We start from the raw sequence: 27,143 nt of genomic DNA on the forward strand, positions 1-27,143 counted from the left end.
GGATGGGGGTGGAGTGTTGGAAGAATTGAGGAAATGATGGTGGAGCTGTCCTCCAGCTCCAACCTAGTCCATTCTTGATTAGGCTGTGGGCCCAGGGATAGAAGGTCCAGCGATCCTGAAATCTTTGGAGTCTTCCTCCTACCGGAGGCATCTCATTGCTTAGGCTGTCTGGAGGACTTGCCTCCTTGAACGCGTCCTCCCTTACCCCCCTCTTCCTTTTGGGGGGTGTCTAGAGGAGCCCCTTTTCGACCATCTACCTTTAGGGCGAAAGGTAGTGGTCTGCCTCTCATAAGCAGGAGTAAAAGCTGGTGACTGGGCAACCAGCTGCAGAGGCACCATCTGGTAGGTAGGCTGGGGTTGCGCCACCATCTGGGGCACCGCAGTCATAGGAACTGCAGGAAGTTGTTGCTGTTTCCTGACAGGGCGAGAGGGCAACCTAGGTCTCTTTGTCTTCCTTTTTGGTTGGGGACCCTCATCCGGGGAAGACTTCCTCTTTGCCGACATGCCCCACTTTTGGAGAAGATTCCTGTTCTCTGTGGCGACCTTGTCAACTACTTCTTTGACCACTTCACTCGGGAAGAGGTCTTTTCCCCAGATATTGGAAGCTATCGGCTTCCTGGGTTCGTGTTTCACTGCAGCCGAAGCAAACACGAACTCCCTACATGCACGTCTGGTCCTAACGAAGCCATATAGGTCTTTGGTCAGCGTTGCCAAATGTGATTTGGCCACAACCATGAGCATGTCTGGGGATCTGTTATCGCTTGCCATTGCCTCCAAGGTAATCTGGAGGGACACGGATGTGGCAAGTCTCTCCGTTGTCTCTTGCTCTCTACGCAAGAGAAAGTCAGACAGCTTAGGGAGGTTTTCGCTGAACTGGCGTCCAGCAATATCCGCCTCCAACTTCCCAACTGAGAAGGTAAGTTGTATTTCCTTCCAGTCCTTGTCGTCTGTAGGCAGAGCTAGGGATAAGGGTCTACACTCCTCGAGTATAGGGCAAGGTTTCCCTGCTTCCACTGCCTTCATAACTGCCTCAAACCCTTTTTCTGCAAAGGGAAAGGCTAGTTTAGCTGGAGCAAGAAAAGAAGGGTGTTTCTTGCTAAGGGCTGGCACTTTTGAATGAGTGAAGCCCCTGTCTTTCAGACTACTTGCTAGCAAAGCCTGAGCTTTATCATGGTCAAGAACTATGACCTCTTTTGGTTCTGTTTCCTCCTTGGACACAGGTTCCGCCTTCAAGCGGATGAAGCAGTCTGGGTAAGACTAAAAGCTGGGCCACAAAGTCCACATCCTCTATGAGGACAGCCCCCAGCTTTTCTGAAATGAAGATCTTCCCATTTGTAATTGGCATGTACTCTGCATGCCTCCAAGGGTTCACCTCAGAGCAAGTAGGAAGATCCTTCACGTTGTCTCTTCTGAGACCCAAGGGACGATGCGAGATGGTCCATCCTTCTCATCAGTTCAGCGTCCCTTTCTTTGTTCTGCTTATGAAGACTCTCCATCAAGGTCATGAGACTAGCCAAAATTTTACCCATGTTGTTTGATGGAGGAGCAGAAGACGTAGAGGGTACTGGTTCTGGGGCTGGAACCGACGAAACGGACGCCAATTCGATGTCATCCTCTTCAGTCTCGGGAGCCAGGGTAGATTCCTCTTCTAGACCCTTCGCAAGAAGGTCTTTCTCGGTGTCCTCAGACACCTCTGACATCCTCTCATCTAGGTGGATGTCCTTCATCGCGTCAAGAGACATCCGTATCTACGGAAATCTGGACGCAAGGGATCTCAGGTTGAGGCTGTGGTATAAAGGCATCCGCAGTTGCCTTAGGGAACAGATAGGCACGCATCCGTTCATTCGGAAGGTAAGGCCCCGTGGCATTTTTCTGAAAGCCACAAACCCATCTGCGCAGCTTACTCCGTGCTGCATCCCTTGACTCCGCTGTCTTGGGGTCCCAGTACTTTAGAGGTCCCTTGGAGATGGAGCAGAGAGAGTGTGCCCTACACTCTACATGGACGCAGAAGTTCTTGTTCCTTACGCTGCAAAAGACTCTCAGGCACTTGGGGTGGTCCTCCTGTAAAGAGAGGAAAACTAAATAAGTATGCGGTAGTTCATCCCACCTGATAAACTATTCAAATATTATTATTAACATTTTTGCATATAGCTTTGGATAGACAAGCTAGAAAAGAATTAAGAAAGACACATACTTGTGTTTCCTGTCCAGCCAATTGCTGCGACCTCCCCCAAAAATTAAAACCTAGAGTTTTTCTATTCAGGAAACCCAATGGAAGAATTCTAACCTGTAAGGATAGATAAGTGTAACTTAACGCTGACTTCCCAAAGGTTTTAATGATGAGGGTAAGTTGTCACTGATCATCTATCAGTATGTGGAAAGAAATATATCATAGGTCTCAACAATAGACTGTGCATGGATACACAGGGTATGTTGAAAAAATAACTACTGTATAATTTATACTATAGTTTTCTGTCTGCAGTATGATCTATACTGCAAATATACTGGCTACTGTATAGTCATATACTGTAGTTTTAGCTGGCATGTTGCCGGCAAGGGTAGCACCTGGCGGCACAGTCCAGCTGGCATCTTACCGGCTGGAGTAGTGGACAGCAGTATCAACACAGCCGGCACCTGCCAACAAGGTTAATCCTGCCGGCTGCCAGCGCACTGGTCAAGCCGGCGCCTTACCGGCTGGGGTAGTGGCCAGCAGCATCAACCCGGCTGGCAACTGCCGGCTAGGTTAGTACCCGGCGGCACTAGCCGATAGAGAGAGAGAAAGCAAGGAGTGAAGGGTACCTTTTTGAATGTGTATTAATAGTAAATAATGGTGTAAGTACTCAGTCTTACTGCCTTCCTCCTGAATGAGGGTTCAAATGAAAGGGGAGAATGTATCATTCAGGTTTCCAACCAAGTACAAACCATTGCCAGTCTCTGCCGGCCACTGGTATGTGAATGGCAGTCCAAGAGAGGACTGAAGAACACACTACAGTAAAAGGGGTCTCCTGCCAGCAGCCGGCCCAGCCTTCCCCGGAGCCTTGCGTCCATAAGGGAGAGCTGAGCGACTAAGCCACTGCATGTAGGAGTCCCGGCCTGCCCCACAACCTGCCAGCAAGCGGTGGGATTGTAAGACGATGGCCAAAGGGTTGCGATGGCTAGGCCATCACTAAAGGAGAGGGGGGAGGTAAAAGGGCCCTGTATGAGGTGTGGAAGGAGCTGGCATGGTTGCCGGTCCTTCCACACCCCTAAGAAACTCTGTTTCAGTATCGGCGCCATCCTAGCCGGCAGGAGAATATCTATTCTCCAGCCTAGGGTCTGCCAATACAGTTAAGGGGACAGCAGCAAACTTGCCGCCTCCTCTCAACAAGGGAGAAACAGAGTTCCAGTGCCGGCACCATCCTAGGCGGCAGAAGAATATCTATTCTTCAGCTTAGGGTCTGCGAGCACAGGACTAGTCTATTAGACCGCAGGGAGAAGGTGGTGGCATCATACAACCACTTCAAGTGCGGCCTAGGGAGGTCTAGCCTCCTATGTCGGCAGCCTAGTCTGGCAGGGGAATGACTATTCACCCTGCTGGCCGGCTGCCGGCAAAAGACTATATACAGTACTCTGAGGTTCTGACCGAAACCCAAACCCTGCTATCTGCGGCTAAGGGAAGAGACAGAAAACCCTAGCCTAGTCATGCCTGAGTGTCTACTCAAGGCAAGACCAACTAGGGTTGTAGCCTAAGGCTACGCTCAGAGGGAAGGAGGGATTACCCTTAAATCTCCACTGGAGACGAGTATCGGTTTATATAATAATTCTAGGAGATATCTATCTCTGCCTGAATTGATAAAACGATACACGAGGGTAACCGGGGAACATGTATGAAAGTATACTAAAGGCACTAGGCTAGATGCTTAGTGGTGGGTGAGAATCGACTACCTTAATCGCAGAAACTCTCTCGTATACGATCTCAGAAGAGGAATATTTATATGCAATCAATGTATCTTACACGTATAAATTGCCTAAATAGCTTCGTTTAATTGTAATTACACTAGGAATGTCTATTATATCATGCATGAAAGTAAACTAAAACGCATAGGCTAGGAAGCCTAGTGCAGGCAAGGTTCGGTTACCTAAATCGCCGAAACTATCAAGAATACAATCGGCATAATATAATTAACTCCTAGCAATGAAGACTGAATAGCTTCAAGATATTCATGCTATTAATACCGGGAAAGTCGTTCGGGCTAACTAAATAACTCATGCGTAACGAACGACAGCACCCATAACAGCTCCGGTTCAGCTCTCTCACTTGATTTAACCTAATTTCACTGTGAGGCAAAAGCTAAAATTTATACAATGTAAAGATCAAATACTCAACTTTCCAGAGGCAGAAGAGGCTGGAGATTGCATGATCAATCCAAACAGTAGAACGTACACAAAAGAGCAATAGGGAAAATCACCGAGCTGTAGCGCTACACTTATAGGAATGAAACATGGCGGTGACGTAAAGCGCCATCTGGATACTCAAAGTAGTAACGGAGGAAGGGTACCTTGATAACGGCTCCCCTTCTATTTTTGCCACTTTCCCCCTCAAAGCGAAAACGCTATTCGGGGTGAAGATTGCTATGTGCCTTATCAAGATATACGTCCCCTGATATTATGCGATATCCTTAAGAGAAATTTTAAGAATATTCGCGCCAGGAGTTAGAATTCTGGACACCTAAAGGTGAATTCTCTGGGAATATCACTGTAGTCAAATATACCCTAGGAAGCTACTTATAGGAACCTTCCATCAGGACGACATGGCCTGAGCCCAAAAAAATAATTGACTATTTGTTCTTTCTATGACCTTAGGTAACATTGACCTTGCTATAAAGTTCCCTGCGATGTTTTGAAAACACAATGTACATACGAACTGCAAGTAAACTAACACTTGCATTATAACTTCTATACGTCTTTGGAATCTCTGGCTGCTGTTCTCTAGGAGTAGATTTTGTTTACCTACGCTCTACCAATGCCTTCCATTTCTGCTATACGTACAAGATTTCAAAACATAAGTGAAAAAATCGCTATATACTGTATATGCAAAAAATAAACACACAAAGACGATTCTGTCAAACTCAGTCATGAAGATGATGCAGTAAGGATGACGGCATTATTTAAAGACCGCTATATCTTCATTATTTGTAAAAATAATTGGCTGAAACTCTGGAGAGCATGTACGATATGTTTATGCATATATAGACGCAATAAAACTATTTTTGATTTCTGAAAGTTAGGAGAACTGGTGCCATAACCTTCAATAAAACACAAAAGCGAGTTGTAACTCAAAGGAACAAGGCAATTGTGAAGATGGAAACGGCATTATCGATATGGATAAGCAACTGTAGAAAGAAAAATATTCCGTTTGATACAAATATGATCCAGACAAAGGCGCGGAAACTTTACGAAGTGTATGGTGCCAAGGAACCACAGGAACCACAAGAAGGCGATGTGCATATGTACGTATTGTAAAGGTTCTCTCTCTCTCTCTCTACTTTCTTAAATTATTTATTTCATTTTATTTTAATAGTTATTTATTTGTTTAATTTGTAATTTCTTTTTAGAAATCAATTTTTTTTTACATATGTATGTATTGCACATGTATTGTCACTTTAACTAACATGTATGTACTTGCTTAATTCTCTAGTGTTACAGGTGTATTCATTTACAGTACTGAACTGTAATAGTGTACTGTACAACCTAAAAAGTGTTACAATCTTTCTATTATTATCAATATAGTAAAGGGTGGGTTATAAACATTACAGGGATGGTTTTAAACAGCTTATAAACAATTAAATACAGTGATCCCTCGCTACTTCGCGGTTCGACCATCGCGGATTCACCACTTCGCGGGTTTTTTTCATAACGCATGTATATACATATATTGCGGATTTTCCGGAAATTTCGAAAATACCGCGATGTGACCGATGGTGCGAGATTGGAGAAAGTAAGGAAAATTTATTCATGATTGATTTTCAATATAAATGAAACTTTGAGGAGCAACAAAGATATCATTTGTTAGAGAGATAGAGAGGGGTAAGGAATGGGAGGTAGTGAAAAGTAGCCCACAGAGAGAGAGAGAGAGAGAGAGAGAGAGAGAGAGAGAGAGAGAGAGAGAGAGAGGAGAGAGAGAGAGAGAGAGAGAGAGAGAGAGAGAGAGTGTGTGTGTGTTGTTTTAAATGTAATAAACAAAAAAAATTTATAGGTTATAACACATTGGTGCTTATGTAATATCAACTGTATACTGTAGACGGTTTGAATAAGTTAAGAAATGGTATACACGATACTTTGTTAGTGTATTCGTACACTCTCAAGAGCAGTAGCTAGACGTCAGCTGATCTAATCACAGCCAAAAGTAAAACAAAAAGAAGTCAACAATACTCGATTTTTAAAACACACCCGAAATTTAAAAACAAAAGTACACGCTTTCTTAATGTGCAATTAACTATTTAAAGAGTAGCAATTTTCTAGAATAAAATGATGTTTCCCAAAAAATAGTGGTTTGCTGATGAAATCGGATGCCGTATTTTTAGCAACGATTGAAATGGATGTAAACTCGGCATAATTTTTTCGTTTCGTATTTAATTGACACTAAGAAAACTAATTATAGTTTCTTCATCTATATGTAAGTATTGTATAACACAAAGAGAGAGAGAGAGAGAGAGAAGTATTGTATAACACAAAGAGAGAGAGAGAGAGAGAGAGAGAGAGAGAGAGAGAGAGAGGAGAGAGAGAGAGAGAGAGAGAGAGGAGAGAGAGAGAGAGAATGAATGAATCAGCTGTTGTAATCGAATGCCGTGTTTTTGTTTCGTGAGAATTTTATCGCCACGACTATAACAACAACATACTGTACTGTACTGAACTTTACAGTATTATACAGAGTACTGTAAATGATAAAGTAAAATATTTGTAATAACCTATTTTATATGAAATGGGGCTATTTTTTTTTTTTGTTTAGAATTTACATTTACGTACGTAAAACAACTCCCTCTCTCTCTCTCTCTCTCTCTCTCTCTCTCTCTCTCTCTCTCTCTCTCTCTCTCTCTCTCTCTCTCTCTCTCTCTCGTAAATTGTTTTCCTGCTTTGCTACGTATGTATGATTTTATATAGATACGGTAAATAATATTTGTAATAACATATTTTCTAAAACTTTTACTGTAATATCATTATTCATCACTTTCATCATGTGCGTTAAATGCCTTCGTTTGTTTACTGAGCGTACTTTATGACGCCGTCGTTTCAGGCGGCGTCATAAACAAAAACATTTCATTTGGAAGTCCTAAGAAAAATTAAGTAAAACATTGGTAATAACAAAATCAACATACTGTACTGAATAATCAATATAATCGATGCAAAAACTAACCTATACACAGATGTGTAAATGCGTTTGTTTCTTCATTATGATCAGAGATAAACGTAAACAAAACATTGGTTGCCATTTTTTATCGTGCTTTTTGGCGTGTTTAGGAAACGCATGATATAAAATCGCCTTTAATATTTGTGCCTGTTTTAGTTTAGGGTACTGTAGTACATGCATTAAGTGTTCTGTACATTAAAGGGTAGTTTGTTAACAGTACTACGTACAAGGGAAGGTTTTAAAAGTCTGAATATACATGTTAAATAAATACGTAAATATGGTGTCACTACTTCGCGGATTTTTACCCATCGCGGTCGGGTCTGGAACCTATCTACCGCGATAAACGAGGGCTCACTGTAAGGTAAAAATAATGGTTTTGTCCTACTTCACAGATTTTCTAATATCACTGGTGGTCTCGGTCCCTATCTACCGTGATATTCGAGGGAATACTGTACTCTCGTTGTGCTGATAGTGGAGAGTGCAAATTTCCTTTCCGGCGTGTGATGCCTTGATATTCTCGAGCAGGTGAATCAAACAAATTAAAATAAAACATTACCCATCTTTTCTTATGGATTCTGCTAACGACCCACCCCTTCCCATGGATATGCTGACTTGCCCCTGACACTGTTGACAACCTCTGCAAGTCTAATTAATGAAAGTTTTGTTGACGACCAAGGAACTAATAGGGACCAATCTTCAAATGCTCAGAAACTTGATGGAAATGTAAGGAAATTAAAGGTCATCCACATATGTGATATACCAATAAATTTCCATTATGAATCATTATGGCTGAATTTTAAACCATGCTGTATAATTTGTGAAATAAGGATGAAATTCAAAGAAAATAATAAGAAACGGGAAGCATGGATCTCCTTCAGTAATCATGAGGAGGCTTTCAAAACAGTCTGACATTTCTAAAATAAAAAAGTTAATAATTGTGAGATTACCAGAGCGCTGTGCAATGCAGCTTCTGGTAACATGGATGTATATTGTCCCAATGACTGTAAATCCAATATTGGAAAGAGAGCCTATGCCACCAATGTGACTAATTACTACATCTAAGGCAGAAGAATTTAATTACTTTAAATTTAGTGAGATAATACAAAGGATATTAGGTACCATAGAGCGTGAAAACATTCCTAGGTTTGGTAAGAAATCCATCTTGATTCATGCCAGATCTAGAACAGAATCTTTTGTTACATAATATAAGAAGTGAAGAAAATCTCATGGTGGATATCAAACCCCATTTGAATTTTAGCAATGGAAGAGAAGTAATTTTTAACACTTTAGCAAGGATGAAATATTAGATATGTGCCCAAAAGAAATATGGAAGGTTCAAATGATTCCCAGAACCACTATGATTATTTTCACCTTTGAAGACCATGATGTACCCTCTCATATACTATATGCATTGAAAATGAGAGGATACCAGTTCACCTGTACAGTAATACCTCAACATACGAGAAATTTGAGACAAGGAAAGTTTCGAGTAAATTTTTGCCCCGAGATACGAGACAAATTTGAGATACGAGGATACGAGACAGTTCCCTATGTGGCCGAGTGTGCAAGAGGCTGCTTACGAGGACAGCATCGCTCGCTCTTTCCCGCCGGATCTCCGTTGCGTAAAGTTATCTCCGAGCATCTGCCGTAGTGTTTGCATTTTTAACGTTAATCAGTACAGAATTAAGTGAATAATCAATGGGTCCAAAACAAGCGAGTGCAAAGAAGGGTAGTGAAAAGAAAAAGCGTATGATGACACTCAAGATAAAGCATGAAGTAATCGAAAACCATGACAGTGGTGTACGAGTGACTAAGCTGGCTCGCCAATATGAGAGGATGAGAGGATTACATCAACAATATGTACCATCCTCAAGCAGAAAGATGCTATAAAAAAGGAAATCAGAGACATGTTAGCGAAGTGGCAGGAGTCCGGACAAGTTGGGGTGTGGTCGTGCGTTATCCTTTAGTGACGACACTTGTGTATGTTATTTTCATAACATTTTGAAGGGGAGACAAAAGCAAACATCCCTAGATAGGTTCCTTTTAAAAAGTGAAGGTGAAAGAGAGTCAAAAAGAGTCAAGACGGAAGAAGAAAGTAAAAAAATGAAAATGAAAACAAAATTAAAATTAAGTTTAGTGTAACGTAAGATTGACATTTATTTTTAAATGTGTACAGTAAGCTAATTTCATTCAAGTTAAATTTAAAGTTTAAGTTATGTTACGTAGTGTTACAAAAGTGTAGCGTACCGAACGAGTAGCCGTCAAGTCTCTCTCTCCCTCCTCCGCCGCACACACCGCCACTAGCCGCTACCGTCTGTCTTGAAGGTAAGAACTCCATAATAATGGTCACGTTTTATTGCAGATCATTACCAGTACAGAGGTATTTGTTATTTTGTGAGCGTAGGTTGTGAATTAGAACAATTAAAAACATGTTTTTCCACTGTTATATACTGTTTTTAGGTGTTTTTTCAGCGGGTGGGAATGGATTAATTTTTTTTTAATTATTTAATATGGGAAAAACTGATCCGAGATACGAGCGAATTGACATATGAGCTCGGGTCCTGGAACGCATTAAGCTCGTACCTCAAGGTATTACTGTATAAACAGATACCATTGCAGGGCTTCAATTGTTTCATATTTGGTCATCCATCTAGGGTTATGTAAAAACGTAAAGATCTGTAACAATTTTTCTGATCCTGAGCATGGACCCTGCACTAATATTACAAGGTGCACTAACTGTAGCCAGGATCACAAGCCAACCAACAGGCAATGTCCTCAATATCGAAAAGAAGAAGCAGCCGTTCAAAAGTCAGATGCAGAGCACATCAGTGTGGGATATGCTAAACGACTTCTAACAAAAACCAAGAGTTATGCCAAGGTCTTATCATCTATGGATGCAGGACATCTAGTTAGGCCAGGTAATTTAAAAGCATCCTATTGCTGAATCATCTGGAAGGTTCCTGATATCCTCTGGAGGGCTGAACCTCTCTTGCAGGAAGTTCCTCATCACCCGGCGTTGGTCTGAGATGGGACGAAGCTCCGGTGGCCATACCTCTATAGGAGAGGATCTAAAATAAGGCACTAGAGAGATCTCCCGCGGAGATCCTAAGTCTCTGCTCTAACGAGGATGGTGAAGGTCGGCGTGAGGAGGAGTTGGCTTCATCATCTTCCTCTTCTGATTTGTGGTCAGGAACGGTGCTAATTGCAGGCAAGAGAAGTTTTGCGAAATCTCGGCACCCCCACTCGCAGTTCCACGGTGTCTCTTGATGGGTGAGACAAATATTAGGGGCTCCGGGGCCCTGCAAGAAACAGGTCTTCTCCTAGGGTTAGTTGCAAAAGTGGAAGAGGAGGAGGACACCAACTTCTCTAAAGGAATCCTAGGAGTAGAAGCCACTGCCAACTTCTACTTAGGAGGTTGCGTTGGGGGCACAAACTTCTGCTCTTGCTGGGTTGTGTCAACAACTGACGGCTTTGATCAAAGTGTCAAACCAAGAAGGCAGTTTTCCCACAGACGACAGGTTAGGAGAGTCCTTAGAGAACAGTCTCGGTACCTGGAACTGAGGGGGAGAGGGTTGCTTACCTTGATTAATCCACAGAGGCATCTGCAGGTCTTCCTGGGTGATCTTCTTGGGGAGATCTGTGGTAATGGGAACCCTAGTAAACTTATTTGTAAGTTCCATGAACTCTTTGGGGAAGGGAACTGGCTGTCCGGCTTTTGCTAGTGAAGCCTGATGAGGTGTAGGCTGCTCCAATACTGCTGCCACCTCTCTGGAAGGTTTGTAACTGGACTGCCCGGGTGCAGGACCTAGATTGCTCACGGGAGTGCATGAAGTTTGCGCGAAAGAATGGAAACTTGCACGTGAAAACATCAGTCACGCGTGGCGATCTTGCTGGAGTTGCGACCGAGCACTAGAGAGTGACGATCACATGCTGGAGATCGACGAGAAGGCGAGCGACATGTTGGCAAGCAATGCGTGGGGGAGCAACGTGTAGATGATTGGCAAGTAATGTGATGACAAGCAGCAAGCTGGAGATCAGCGAGCAGTACAGCATCGCGCTGGTGAGCGGAGACATGGCAAGAGGGAGCTGGCAAGATGGAGAGCGGCACACTGGCGAGCGCTGGGCTGGTGAGCGTCGTCTGATAGGAGACCGTCTAGGCGGAGAACGAGATGGCCAATGGCGAGCTGGAGGGCTGCGCGATGGTGAATAGAGAGCTGGCGATCACTCACTAGATAACGAGTGATCGTGAACTGGAGAGCAGCGAGCAGTGGTTGAGCATCAAGCAGGTGAGTGACAATCACTAGCAGGAGAATGGCGAGAAAATTGTCTGTCCCTGAAGCGAGGACAAACGTCTGGGAGCGTGAATATGACTATGATCCCAGGAGGTTGAAGAGATCCGAGGATGGCATGGGACTTCTTTGTCAGCAGAAGGTTGGCATTGGGGAGGCAAACGGGCAAGCTGGTCTCGTCAGCGCATAGGACTAGCAGGAGCAGAATGCGAGAGGTGAGCCTCGCAAACAGCAGGAGCGTCAATCACTACACCCGCTATAGAAAGGACTTCTACTTCAGAGGACACCAGAAAAGGAACCCTCTGGGGCCCGCGCTGCAGAAGTCCAACCAAAAAGGTCCTTGGAAGGAGGCCCGGCCACACCTGCAATACATCTGAAAGTGAGAAGGACTCACCCGAGGGCGGGGATAAAGTTGCTTCTCTAGAGGAAGTAGCAACGTCCCCGGATCTCCGAGGTTGTCCTGGTATTAGCAGGTCTACGCTCCTACTCGACCACCCCTCAGCAGAGGTCGAGTGAGCAAGAGCTTTGTGAAGATACCATGGGGTCAAGGAAGATGTCCGAGGTTTCTCCGCCCTTGAGGAAAACCCCGAAGGCAAAGAATCCCTCCTGGACTTCTTGCGTCAATGGCCAAATATCTGCCAGTGGAAGGCAGACCACTCCCTACTCTTCACAAGTGTTATCCTGGTCACAGCGGCGTCCCCTGCAGGTCGCACACAGTTAATGGGGGTTGGTCTCGACAGAGGACATGAAGGTACCGCAAGAGCGGTCTTCAGGCCCTGGACAAGTACGCATGAAGGTGCAGAAGAAGGAACAAGCACATCAGAAAAGGAAAAGAATCTGAGAAAATCAATTGCCAAAGTCTTTTGATGGAACAGAGAATGGACTAATCCGTTCTCCTCATAGCCAGAAGAAAAAGTGGCTCAGATTCACTAGTACGTGAGTGACAGGAGTAGCTGGCAACCCCCAACACAGCCCCGCTAACTAGCGGGTTGAGACGTTGCCACCTTGCTTAGTCTTAATGGCTAGTCTTCCAGCTTTGCCAAAAGATAATCCCTAATAAATAAATAGTGTAAGGTTTGTAGTGTCAGAACAGAAATATTTTAATAGAGAAAAATTGTCGGACAAACTGAGGTCTTGCATGTGGTAAAAATTTACTCGCAGCAATTGAGGAGTTTTCTACCAGGAGGTAACCTTAAAAACATGTGCTCAAGAGAAGGACAGTACTTTGGCCATTTCATCTTAAACGATTCTTCTTCACCCAAGGGGTTAACTACTGCACTGTAACTGTTCAGTTGCTACTTTCCTCTTGGTAAGGGTAGAAGAGACTCTTTAGCTATGGTAAGCAGCTTTTCTAGGAGGAGGACACTCCAAAATCAAACTATTGTTCTCTAGTCTTGGGTAGTGCCATAGCCTCTGTACCATGGTGTTCCACTGTCTTGGGTTTGAGTTTTATTGCTTGAGGGTACACTCGGGCACACTATTCCATCTTATTTCTCTTCCTCTAGTTTTGTTGAAGTTTTTATAATTTATATAGGAGATATTTATTCTAATATTGTTACTGTTCTTAAAATACTATATTTTTTCCTTGTTTCCTTTCCTCACTGGGCTATTTTCCCTGTTGGAGCCCCTGGGCTTATAGCATCCTGCTTTTCCAACTAGGGTTATAGCTTAGCAAGTAATAATAATAATAATAATAATAATAATAATAATAATAACAATAATAATAATAACAATAATAATAATAATCTTTCTTTCTTTCTTTGTCTGCATCTTTTACCACTTCTATGCGGGGTCAATGTTTCTGGTCAGCTTTCTCCATCTACCTCTGTCCCATACTTCATCACCAGTTAATCCCTTTGATCAAAGGTCATCATTGAAACAGTCTATCCACCTTCGCTTTGGTCTCCCTCTCCTTCTTGTTCCCTGTACCTTCATTTCCATCACTCTCCTCCCAATATACTGTTCATCTCTTCTCATGACATGACCATACCACCTCAGTCTACTTTCTTGGATCTTATCTGATAGTTTTCTAACTCCTGTGCTACCCCTAATTACCTCATTCTGTATCTTATCTCTTCTTGTCATCCCACACATCCATCTCAACATTCTCATCTCTGCCACATCCATCTTCTTCTCTTCTGTCTTCTTTATTGCCCACGTCTCCGCTCCATACATCATTACCGGTCTCACAACTGTCCTCTGTACTTTACCTTTCAACTTAAATCCTATTTTCCAGTCGCATAGTACTCCACGCACTTTTTTCCAATTCTTCCATCCTGCTTGCCCTAGCTTTAAAATCATAATTCGGTCCTTTTTCCTATTCACCCCAATCAAACTTTTCTTCAACTCTTCCAATAATATTATTCCTACTCCATTTCTTCCTTCCATATTTGCTCCATGGTAATATAATTACAACCTTCGCCTAGTTCTCTTCCGTTATTTCCCTTCCACCTGGTCTCCTGCACACACACCACTCAATCTTCCTTCTCTCCATAAGGTCAACCAGCTCCTGCCCTTTTCCAGTCATTGTCCCCACATTCAGAGTTGCTACTATCATCCTCTCCTCAGATATTTTCCTCTGAACTTGCCTTTTTGACCCAGCCCGCTCATGACTGGGTAGTCCTTACCGATTTTTCAGAGGGATTAGGCGAGGTCCCAACGTGTCGCCTATGGGGAACACCCTAGCATTAATTTCATTCTGACTATATTCCATGAACATTTTTGTTTTGGCTAATTTTTCATCGCCGGATGCCTTTCCTGCCGCTAACCCTCCCCATTTACCCGGGCTTGGGACCAGCACCAAGTTCAGGCTGGCGTGCCCCCCCTGAAAAACCTCCTGAAACATAGAATCTCGGAACGTTTGGAGTCCTGTATCTATGAAAACATTGAAATCAATTGAAATTAGGATAAGAAAGCCCTCTAATTGTTGACATTACATCTGTAAGCCTGTTATTGGTTTGAGGATGGAAAGAAAAATTATTTGTACTGTAATGTTGAATTTCATATGTCAATTTAATTCTAATTTTTTTTTTTTATTTCTTAATGCTGGATCTTAGGGGTAATGACAATATAAAGACAGAAATGCATCATTAAACCATTGGGCTAAAAGTTTATTTTTGTATCCTAATAATTTTAACAAGATTAAGGATCCCACAAAATGCAACTCCATATGTTGTCGTAATACTGTAGTAACAATAATTGTTAAATGAAGGTTTGTTTTTGCATCAGAACTCATTTCAATCTTACATAGACAAGTCCCAGTTCAGAGGTACAGTAATCTTTCCCCCATAAAACAATGACCTACCTGCCAAGGGGTGTCCCAGTCAAGAGGAATTGGTAATGCGCCTAACCATGCACCTAAGAAGACAGCAATACACTGTAGGTCAAGTTCCTCTTCCCAATTTAACCTACAAGTAAAGATTACAAAAATAAAATATACTCCAATTCAGTCGTCCTTATGTCTTGTGCCAAAATAATAGGGACATAATATTCTTTTATACTTTACGTAATAAAATCTTTTATGTCTTTTCAGTTAAGGTGCACTCACCCTTATATCATTTTGAATATGCTCTAGCAGTTATTTAACCATGATTCTCATAAAGACCCAAAAGTATTATTTCAATTATTTTGCAGGACTGTACAGTAGTGAAATTCGTGAATGTTATGTGAAAACTTAAAAAATTTGACAAATGAACATTGACTAAAATATAAACATATCTAATCTCTATATATATCTAGTTCTGGACCATAACCTTCTACATATACTTTACATTCAGACAAAACCACCTTGAAATATAGAAAAAAAAAACCAAGGTAAATAAAATACTATAACATTCTATGATAATAGAGAATAATTGCCAGTTTATATAATATGCTTCTGAATACACATACATCCAAAAAATGACAAATTCGCAGATAATTTGTATTTTCATATATACTGTGTACATTATATATACTGTGTGTATATATATATATATATATATATATATATATATATATATATATATATATATATATATACACACTCTCACAGCAGTGAGGTGTATCATTTTTTATTGCAGGCAGGACTTCTAGGGGACAGGTGATGGCAGGTCAATTTATATAAATAACTTCAGGTTTGTTTTAGTTAGGGAAAAATACAAATTATCTCCGAATTTGTTATTTTTTCCCATACTAACAAACCTTATTTATTGGATGACCCACTCTTAGGTGGGTGGAAGTCCTAAGTCTGGCATGGACATTGACAGTTTTACCTAGTACAGTGCAAGACTGTAGTCTAGGGAAAACTTTGAAACCTGGCTGAAATATACAAAGTGAGTATAATAGTAGCCTGTGCAATACAGTGTAATAGAGTTTGTTGTCTTGTATGAACACCTGAGTTTATATAGGAAAGCAAGACGTATCCAATTGCTTACCTCGCAGAAAGCAATGGGGACAGTATACAAATTTATTATTTATACTAGGCTACACAAGGGAAGTGATAATTACCGGCAGAGGATGAAGCCAGCTTGCAGAGGGACCTAAGGTGCTGTACCTCAAGGGAGGGGAAGATGAAGAAAGAAAAGCCAGACATTCTCTCATTCATTCCAGTCTTAACCAGGGTAAACAATGCCCTCAACCAACTGCTACTTGTCTGTCAAGGAGCCTGAGGTATCTTAAATCACTTGTTGAGCAGCCACCACAGGACCGATAGAGAATGTATCAAGTTTCCTGTGGGTCACGTCTTTTAAGTAACGGGCTGTAAAGGTGGTCTGTCTTTTCCACACGCAAGCTTGGAGAGTACTTGCAACAAGAAGAAGTTGCGTTTGAATGCCAGGGAAGTGCTGATTCCCCTGACATCATGGGCTCTAGGTCGGCGAGCCAGAGGAGGATCTGGAGCCTAGGCTTCTTTGATCACTTGGTGGATCCAGGAGGAAACCGGGTTTCTTAGTGATCCTCCTCTTAACTCTTCCTGAGCTAACAAACTAGAAGTGTTAGTCGGGGCCATGTTGCTGCAGTGCGTTCAAGATAGTATCTCAAACTCCTCACTGGCATAGTAACAACTGATCTGGGTCAATGGTTATGGAACAAAGACTCTCAATCTGAAAGGGCCATAATCTATGATTTTTAGCAATGAACTCGGTGATGAATCTGAGTGTCACTTTCCCCCATCCCCTTGAATGGGCAATGTTATACGAGAGGCCTGGAAATTCACCAACTCTCTCTGCAGATGCTTAAGCGAGCAGGAACGCCGTCTTCAAACTGTGGTTTCGGTCAGTTGCATGGCGTAATGGTTCTTAGGGAGGTCCTTTTAAGGATCTCAAGACACAAACCACGTTCCAAGGAGGAGGCCTTATCTCTGACTGAGGGCAAGTGATCTCATAACTCCGTAAGAGTAAAGAAAGCTCCAACGAAGAAAAATGTCAATTCCTTTCAGCCTAAATGCGAGGCTTAAGGCTGAGAGATAGCCTTTCACCACCGAGGCCGAAAAGAGCTTTTCTTCCCAATGGTATACAAGGAACTCCACTATTACTGGAATAGTGGCATCGAGCAGAGAGAGATTCCTCCCAAAACACCAACCACAGAATACTCTCCATTTTGCCTGATAGATGAAGCCGAGGACTTATGCAAGTAACCGCATTCTCACTGTACATGTCGATGTTGTTCCACCGTTGTTGAAATGCATCTTGCCATAGAGCATGAGGGTTCAGTACTGGAGGACAGTACAGCAAAAGCTTGCTGTTCAGAGATGTTGCGAACAGATCTACAGTCGGGTAACCCCACAAAGTCAGGACTTTATTGGCTATCTGATGATTCAAAGACCATTCGGAGCCTTCTATCTAAGTTCCTCTGCTCAGATTGTCCGTGAGTACATTCTTCTTGCCGGGTATGAAGCGAGCTGATAGGGACACCAAATGATCTTCTGACCACCTGAGGATCTTTACTGCAAGATGGCATAGAGGCTGCAAAAAGGTACCGTCCTGTTTGTTTACGTAAGCCACTACTGTGGTGTTGTCGCTCATCAACACCACAGTGATCTGCCAGCAACTGTTGAAACTGATGGAGAGCTAGGTAAGCTGCTTTCATCTCTAGCAGATTTATGGGCTGGTACCTTTCTGACTCTGACCAAAGGCCAGAGATCGTATGGTGCAGCAGGTGAGGACCCCACCCTTCTTTTGATGCATCAGTGAAGAGCATCAAATCCAGAGGGGGAACGAGAAGATTCTGGCTCCGTCAAAGGTTTTCATCTGCCCTCCACCATATCAAATATGTCACCTGATCCTGAGTTATAGGAACTCGAGTGTCTGGTGGATCGGAGTGTTGGTTCCAGTTTTGGCGGCTGTCAAACACTTACACCAGGGCAAAGCGGCACCGGTCCTGGAAGGCTTCTGGGTCTCGAATATTTCATCGAGAAACATATCCTTTCACTCCAAGGTGGTGGAACCAGGAGTAGACAGCCTATTAATGGTCATCATGCAAGCGAGGACCTGCTAAATGTATGCTCTATGGAGTGGTGGTTTGGACTAGCCGCCTCTGGAAGATTCTCGTCATCAGGAACCAAGGGGTCGTCCACCTCCAGGCTCACATCCAGAGACTGGGGCAGGTCCAGGCCATCAATTGTATCACTAGACGGACCCGCCACAGGGGACCTTTGTTCCTCTGCCATATGAGCTTCCCTTGGATTTCGTCTTGGCATCCATCGATTCCCTACGCACAAGACATTCCTCCGGGGTCTTAGGAGGGGGAACTTGCAAGGTTTTCGAGGCCCCTGACGAGATTTTGGCAGCAGGAGCTGAAGGCTCCTCCTCTGGAGGAGGTAAAGAAATCGGGCGCTGGTCAGGAGGCACTACCTCAATCTCTTGAGGATTGAAGGGACGGATGGGTATCGCCATGGGCGAGCCCAAGTCCCTAATCGTCCTAGGGCGGATGATGTCAGTGTGTGGTGGAGTTATGCCTCTCATCCTCCTTTTCTGTCTCTTGGTCATGGTTTCCCTAGCCTTTACTGAGTAAAGGGTAGGTTGGCAATGTAGTAGTCAGAAGCTTGAGGACCTGCACGTGATCGAGGTGGAGATGATCTGCGAACCTTGTCCAACGTTGATTTCCTTCTAGGATCTTGACTCACAACGGACGAACTCGACGAGGGTTCAAAGGGAATCCTCAGGTTGCTTTGCCTGAAGCAGTTGGAGGTTGTGGCAGTGGAGGAGCCACATTTAGAGACTTCAGCAAGATGGTGAGAAAAGTACTCACCCATGCAGGAAGCACTGTTCCCCTAGGTAAGCCCTGGGCTTTCCTTGGAGGTCTACGAAAAGAACGTCCCTTGGGGGGGACTCTAGAAGGAGCTTCAGTCGACGCAGGGAGTCCCTGAGGAAGAGGAGCACGTTCTCTTGATGGACGAGAAGGATGGTCCGTACTAATAGGAACGTTAGCGAACCTACTAGGCGGCTCCTTGAAACCTTCTGAAAAGGGTGTTGGCCGGCTGCTGGAGGTGGAAGAAGCAGAAGGCCGAGGCGAAGGTGTTGGTACCGCACTTGCTCACGATTCCGACACATCTGCACGTGAATTGCTTGTGGACAAGGTCGATTTGCTTACGATATCACGATTCGCAAGCAAAATCGGGTTTCATGCGTCAACGGACGCAATTCAAGAGCAGAATTTCTCGCAACAGGAGCACTAGGAGCTACACAGGAAGAGGAAGGTATAACGCTTTCCTGCTGCCTCAGAGAAGCACCTACGTCTGACAAAGTTGGCAGAGGATACCTCCGAGTAGGGACAACTCTTATTGTTGGCAAACGTGTCGCACTGGGACGCGTTTCCAAGCGTTGCATAGGCAAGAGCTTTGCTAATACTCCCCAGGCAGTGAAAGGCACAGGGGGTTTAGCTTTTAGCTGGATGCCTGTCTGAGGAGTGGCCATTCTCATGATCAGGTTTGGTCCGAGGTCGTTTGGGAGAAGGTCGGGTTGAGGGGCTACGTGCTGATGGACTGCTTGAGTGCCTACCTCTACCTCTAGACGAGGAACGTCTAAACCTTGCTCGCGAACGGTAGTGTCTAGTTCTCGTTCGAGAACAGCGTGAACGTCACATATGCCTAGTTCGTGAACGTAGTTCTCTTGAACATGTACCAACCGTGTGGCACACAATTGTACATAATTATGTTATATATATTATGCTTGTATCTGCGCTCTTCCCTCGCACTAAAAAGAACCTGAATGATCATGTCTCCGTTTTGCTTTGTAACGTTGTCTGTCCCTCGAACAGGTCATGTCCTGTTGCCTTGAGGTTTTGTATATAAAGAAGTGTGTTCCTTAATAAAACTCAGTTGGTCGTCCCTGCCGAATTTTTTCCTTCTACAACCTCCTCCGACGATCTCCAGCGCATACGTCACGTCGTGGGAAAATTTACTCCGTGCCGCCAGACTTACAAGCCCCAAGCGAAGCATCACATACCAACGAACTTGCACTCTGCAACGCACGTCTTCCTGCGCAACGACACTAGCAAGCCACCACTAACGCCCGCTTACACGGGCCCTTTTCTTGTGATCCGACGCAGTCCGAAAGCATTCCTACTAAACATTCGGGACAAAGAAGACTGGGTCTCCATTGATCGTCTAAAACCTGCTTATCTTCTGCCAGATGACCCGCCTACAGTTCGCCTCTCTAGATCAGGGCGCCCTATTTAACATGTGCAGTACGTCATTTTTAGGGGGGGGGGGAGCCATGTACCAACCGTGTGGCACACAATTGTACATAATTATGTTGTATATATTATGCTTGTATCTGCGCTCTTCCCTCGCACTAAAAAGAACCTGAATGATCATGTCTCCGTTTTGCTTTGTAACGTTGTCTGTCCCTCGAACAGGTCATGTCCTGTTGCCTTGAGGTTTTGTATATAAAGAAGTGTGTTCCTTAATAAAACTCAGTTGATTGCATCCTGCCTTTGAGTTAACAACTCCTCTCTCGGCCCGTCACAAACATAACCCTCGCGAGCGTGAGCGCCGTTATCGAATCTAGATTGTAGAGACCTAGAATGCGAGCGTCTGGACCTGGGTCTAAACTGTGCTCGTGATCGTGCAGAATGCAATTGCGAGACTTCTCACTTAGAGGAACGCCTCCAAGGAGAGCGTTCAGACTGGGGGTTTCGTAAGTGTGAAGCTATAGACCGTGAACGTCTTCTAGAAGAATAGAGTGTTCGGATCGTGATAACTTACGATCTGTCAGATCTTCCGATCGTCGTGAACGGCGATCAGGGGAAGTGTGTCCAGAAGGGTAAGGCGATGGCGTTGCTCGTCCTTTAACGTTGCTGATGGTAGGAGTGCTGGTCCCAGGGAAGATCAACACCTGCAACCTACGAGTTCTTGTGGGGAGAAACGAAGGGTTGAGGGTTACAGGACGACGAGGTCCCAGGATGGAGAGGGGGTTCGTCGTCAGCAGGAGGTTGTTGGAGAGATGACCGCGAGCGATCACCTCGGCCGCGCGTGGAAGGACCAAGAGAGGGCGAAAGATGGACTTTGCACAGTTCCAGAGCATGAGATGTTGAAGGCTCTGGGGAGGGATCCTTCCTGGCACCGCGCTAAAGGAGACGTAGCAGCTCCTCCTTCGAAGGGGGTCCCGAAATCCCTAAGGTTGACCACACCTGCAAAAGATCTGAAAGGGAAAATGGTTCCCTGGAGGCTGGAGGTGAAGTTGCTCCTCTAAGGGAAGCAACAATCCCCCAGTAACCCAGGGTTCCCAAGGAGTTAGACAGTCTGTGTTCCTAATCGATTGGTCCTCGGAAGAGCACGAGCGAGAGCGAGAAGGAGATTTTGAGAGAGATTTGGGGGTACGAGACGAAGAAGAACGCGCTTTCCTCGACCCTTAGGGAGTAAGATCGCGCTTGGCCTTCTTCTTCCTGTGCTGTCCAAATTGTTCTCATTGGGAGGCAGTTCACTCCCTACAGTTTTTACGTGGCAAACCTTGCTGGCATCAGTGCCCTCTGCAAGAAGGATACAAAGAGTGCGGGTCAGTTTCCAACAAAGACATGAAGGTACTGCACGCTGCACCTTCGCGCCCTGAACAGGTTTGCATGAGGGTGATCGGACAGAAAATATGCACACCTGAAAAGAAAAAGAAAATAAAAAAGTCCAATGACAGTCTAGGGAGAGAGGACACATCCGATCTCTATCGACCCAAAAGAAAAAGTGACGTACCTCACTGCTGTGAGAGTATATATAGAGGCGGCCGGGTAACCCCTGGCCTACCTGGTCAAGCGGTTGGGCAGGGTTGCCACCTAGCACTTTGCCGAAAGATAATCCAATAAATAACTGGTTTGTTAGTATGGGAACAAATTTGATTTAGGATTATAATCAAGAAATTCCTTTTGCTAAAAGGGAATTCCGTTACATGCCATGAACACAATCCTTTAACTTACCTCTCCAGGAGAATCTGAAAAGCCTTGGGTCCAAGAGTAACTAATGGTCTGATGAGTGCCAGTGATGCCAATAGAATGCTGAATGTCAAGGTTTCTTCCACGTTCCTGCAAATATCCAAGCATTTTAGGTTTGGGTCAGTATTGTTCAGAAATGCATATCTAAGCAACTGGGGGTAATCAGAGCCAAAGGGACATTAAGCACCTTGCATGTTATGTGAATATCATTTATGCTACTGTACAGACCATGCCTGTTATAGTATATTAAATAAGATGTATTTTCTTTAAATAAGAAATCATAAATTTCTAAAAAGTAATACAGTATGTATGTACCCAAACAATACAAACCTGAGTATTTTAATAGGAATGCAGTATGTTCTACGCATATCTGGAACTTGGTTACTTTGACCTAAAACCCTAGGACTTGTAGGGAAATTGACAATGGAAGTGTGAAACAAATGACTTGGGTTTGTGGTTAGAAAAAACACAAATTACAGTGGAACCTCTACATACAATTGTTCCAACATCCGAAGTAAAATTCGATCAAATTTTCGTCTCGACACCCGAAGTCATGCTCCAACATCTGACGTAGATCTTGTTTACGCCGGTAGACGGCAGCACTTATGAGGGACGCCATTGAGTCTCGAGTCGGTCAGTTCTCTGTTCTCGTGCGCATCGTGTGGTTGTCCTCTGTTCGGTCCGTTATTAACAGTGCTTATTATCTTCCTTTTCTCACATTTCATTTTTGATTTCACGTATAATCATGGGTCCTAAGAAGCTTAGTTTCGGTACAGGTATTAGTAGTGGTGAGAAAAGGAAGAAGGCAATGCTTTCATTAGAATTGAAGCAAGAAATTATAGAAAAACACGAGCGCGGTGTGCGTGAATGATCTGGCTAAACAATATGCCCGGAATGTCTACGATCTCGACAATCATCAAACAGAAGGAAGCCATTAAAGCAGTCAAACCATCAAAGGGGATCAAAGTGAAGCAAAGAAAACTTAGATTGACTGAGTGAAAGTGATGAAAATTAAAGAAAAAAAAAAAGAAAAAAGTAAAAGAAATATATGTAAAAAAAAAAATAAATAAATAAGCTAAGTTAGGTTAAATTTCACGTAGTGTAAGTTAGAGTAACTTATGGTACATTAGAAATTACAGTGTATTCTTATGGGAATATTTTCTCCAACATTGTTTTAACATACGAAGCAGGTCCCGGAACGAATTAAGATCGTATGTAGAGGTTCCATTGTACTTTAAAAATGTGATTTCTTCTTACAATCATACAATCCCTCCTGAGAAGATTTATCCTTAGGATGGAGAAAATCCCTATAACCAACTGTCTGGTTTACTTTCCCAGGAATGTCAAAGCACTTGGATCCTGTGTAGGAGTGAAAGTGATGACTCTTGTCAACCTTCCAACAATCAGGGCATGAAGATGCAACAGATGTTGGACTAAGTCACTACCAGCGACTGGCAGACAGTCAAGGAAAAAACCTATATCCGTGTGAACGATATTATGTCCGAATGTACTGTAAGGTCATTTTGAGAAATAGGTTGCATACTTTTAGCCATCCTTTCCTTTCTCTGAGAAGATGGATAAGATATTTCTAAACAAAACTCATTTCCAACAAAAACTTGATTGATCAAGTGGCTTACCTGCATCTAGCATCTGATCAAGCAAATAATAGTGACCTCATCACCCCTAAGGAAGGGAAAGGAAAAAAAAGTAGAATGACCAGTACATCTTCCCTCTCCTAGATTTACATCCCAACGGCTATCTTAGACAAAATGTTTCTCATCCAGTGACAAAGCTATATTTGCTACATGACCTGTTGAGGAAAAATACCTAGGGACACGTGGTTATACTGTACTACTGTAGGTAAAAGGGCTAAGAAAAATGTGTGAAGAACTCAGAAATGTGCAAGATATGTAATGAGCCAAAGAGATGTATAAGATACATGGGCCTAAGAACATTTTTTGAGTGTTACAGGACTATAACCTTCCTCTAAGCAAAGGGAATGGCCCCCTGCCTTTTGCTCAAAGCTCTCCCACTGATGTAACCATTGACGACTCAGAGGGAAGGGCAGGGGTCTCCTCCTCTTTCCCTCCTCTGATGGACACTGCCTCGGAAGGAGAAGAGGAAGAGCGCACAACAGCCTTCAAACCCGAAGAAGGGAAAAAGGAACCTGAGAGCTTCTTGGGCATATCCAGAACAAATTCCAAATAATTCCTCTTCATCTTCTTCCATTTCTTTGCAAACTTAGGTCACTTTACCAGAAACCAGTCCCTATACTCAGGACAGGGGGATTCTTATGAACAGGAATGTTCCCTGAAGTATATACACAGTTCATGTTGGTCAACTTCTGGCTTAATCATGTACCGGCTAAAGCCTTCACAAGGTTTGGCGGGATACAGCTATATGTCTGACCACGGAGACAACAACACAACAACAATCCAAAACATACAACTGACAACTGGAAGAAAAATCAGAACGATTAAAAATTTCAACAAAGTGCTGAAATGTATGTCTGTATTTTACAGTAGCCCAGGTCAAGGTGAAGGTAAGTGCTACCTGTTGGGTGGGGTAGGGCTATCCCGCCACCCAACAGCCAGCTGTGTTTACCTCGTCAAAAGCCAGTTTCCATACATCTATTAAAGGTAGAGGTTTGTATGTATTGCATCTAGGAACAAATGTAAATTCTTATATGGACACTTTTTTTCCTCCTTTAACACAGAACATGCAAACAATGAATAAAAATACTCACTCAATCAAATATGCTCCATAAAGCACAGTTACTATGTGGATACCACAAATGCTGCACAAACTAAGAACGACAATCAAGAATGCATCAGCAACCTATGAAAAAGAAAAAAAAAAAAAAAATAAAATGGTAAATGAGAGATAAAATTAGAGGCATATTCTAAAGAAAATATCTTGAATTATCATCATGTTTTAGGATTATCAAAGTATCAAAATGTATGTGTATATATATATATATATAATATATATATATATATTTAATATAATATATATATATATATATATATATATTATATATATATATATATATATATGTATATATATATGTATATATATATATATATATATATATATATATATATATATATATATATATATATATATATATATTACATTACATATACAGTATATATATTTCTGGGCTCAACCTGTGTCGCTCCGTGAAATACTACTTTTAGCACCATTTCTAAGGTATAAATACTACTAAATATACCAGAGAAAAAAGTTGCATGGAATGCCAAGAATAAACCCAGCTCGCTCACCCTTATAGAGTGTCGGTATAGTAACTGGGGCGTGCTATAACCACTACCAGAGGTCCCTTACCAATTAGTCTTCTCCTTCCTCAATATCCCCGGATACTACAAGGTGCCGTTCTACATCCGACAACTGCCCGCTACTACGCCTACCCCCCCCACCCCTACCATTATCCATGCTTCTTCCCTCATTCCTTCTCTAGCACCAGTGATATCCACACGCGTTTGTTTTCATAGCTTCTGTGTTTCTGTGTTTGGAGATGTCTGACATTTTGGAGATCCCTGCTCCCAAGTTGAGTATTGTAACTATCTGTTTCGATATATATATATATATATATATATATATATATATATATATATATATATATATATATATATATATTGTATATATAAATATATATCACTAATTTCCTTTGTAGGTAGTAGGTTGGCCATGGCACCAGCCACCCATTGAGATACTACCGCTAGAGAGTTATTGGGTCCTTTGACTGGCCAGACACTACTACATTAGATTCTTCTCTCTCGTTACGGCTCATTTTCATTTTGCCTACACATACACTGAATAGGCTGGCCTATTCTTTACATATTCTCCTCTGTCCTCATACACCTGACAACGCTGAGATTACCAAACAATTCTTACTAGCTCAAGGGGTTCGTTACAGCAATATAATTATTCAGTGATTACTTTCCTCTTGGTAAGGGTAGAAGAGACTCTTTAGCTACGGTAAGCAGCTCTTCTAGAAAAAGGACACTCCAAAATCTAACCAATGTTCTCTAGTCTTGGATAGTGCCATAGCCTCTGTACCATGGTCTCCCACTGTCTTGGGTTAGAGTTCTCTTGCTTAGGGTAAACACGGGCACTTATTCTATCTAATTTCTCTTCCTCTTGTTTTATTAAAGCTTTTATAGTTTATATAGGAAATATCTATTTCAATATTGTTACGGTTCTTAAAATATTTTATTTTTCCTTGTTTCCTTTCCTCACTGGGCTATTTTCCCTGTTGGGGCTCCTGAGCTTATAGCATCCTGCTTTTCCAACTAGGGTTGTAGCTTAGCAAGTAGTGCTAATAATAATAATATTAATAATGATAATAATAATAATAATAATAATAATAATAATATATATATATATATATATATATATATATATATATATATATATATATATATATATATATATATATACAGTATATATATTAGGGCTCGGCCATGTCGTCCTGATGGAAGGTTCCTTTAGGTAGCTTTCTAAGGGATATTTGCTACAGTAATACTCCCAGAGAATTAACCATAGGTCTCCAGAATTCTAACTCCTGGCGCGAGTATCCTTAATACATCTTTAAGGATACAGTATCACATAATATCAGGGGACGTATGTTTTGATACGACATATAGCAATCTTCACCCCGAATAGATTTAACTCTTTGAGAGGGAAGAGTGGCGAACAAAAGGGGAGCCGTTATCAAGGTACCCGGTGGACCCCCTCCCTGTACTACTACGGCCTATCATTCCTTTCAACTGTAGAATTTAAGCTAAGTGCGCTCCCACGTTTCGCTCGGTGTTGTTACGGTTTATTGGATTATTATCATGCAATCTCCAGCATCTTCATCCTCTGGAAAGTTGAGTATTTGATCTTTCCTGTGTATAATTTAATTGTGTTAAGTGGAGCGCAGCCAACTCCAGAGGCGGCCATTTTGAGACCGCTGTCACACGCCATAAATACAAATTATTTAGTTAGTAGTGTGACGCTCCCGGTATTTAGCTATAAGAAACTTTTACCTAGTTAGGCAAATTATA

General features: G+C 42.7%; 1 protein-coding gene across 1 annotated transcript in view; it reads right to left on the reverse strand.

Annotated features, from left to right (window-relative positions):
• PIG-F (phosphatidylinositol glycan anchor biosynthesis class F) overlaps nt 1-27,143 on the reverse strand; it is a 101,006-nt gene that overhangs the window by 20,964 nt on the left and 52,899 nt on the right. The window contains exons 2-4 of the mRNA XM_068380169.1: nt 24,821-24,912; nt 22,060-22,164; nt 14,981-15,083 (exon numbers count right to left, since the gene is read on the reverse strand). Of these exons, the coding sequence (XP_068236270.1) occupies nt 14,981-15,083; nt 22,060-22,164; nt 24,821-24,912 (300 nt within the window). The remainder of the gene's footprint in view (nt 1-14,980; nt 15,084-22,059; nt 22,165-24,820; nt 24,913-27,143) is intronic.

This window comes from Palaemon carinicauda, chromosome 9 (genome assembly GCF_036898095.1).
Source record: "Palaemon carinicauda isolate YSFRI2023 chromosome 9, ASM3689809v2, whole genome shotgun sequence".
Taxonomy (NCBI): domain Eukaryota; kingdom Metazoa; phylum Arthropoda; class Malacostraca; order Decapoda; family Palaemonidae; genus Palaemon; species Palaemon carinicauda.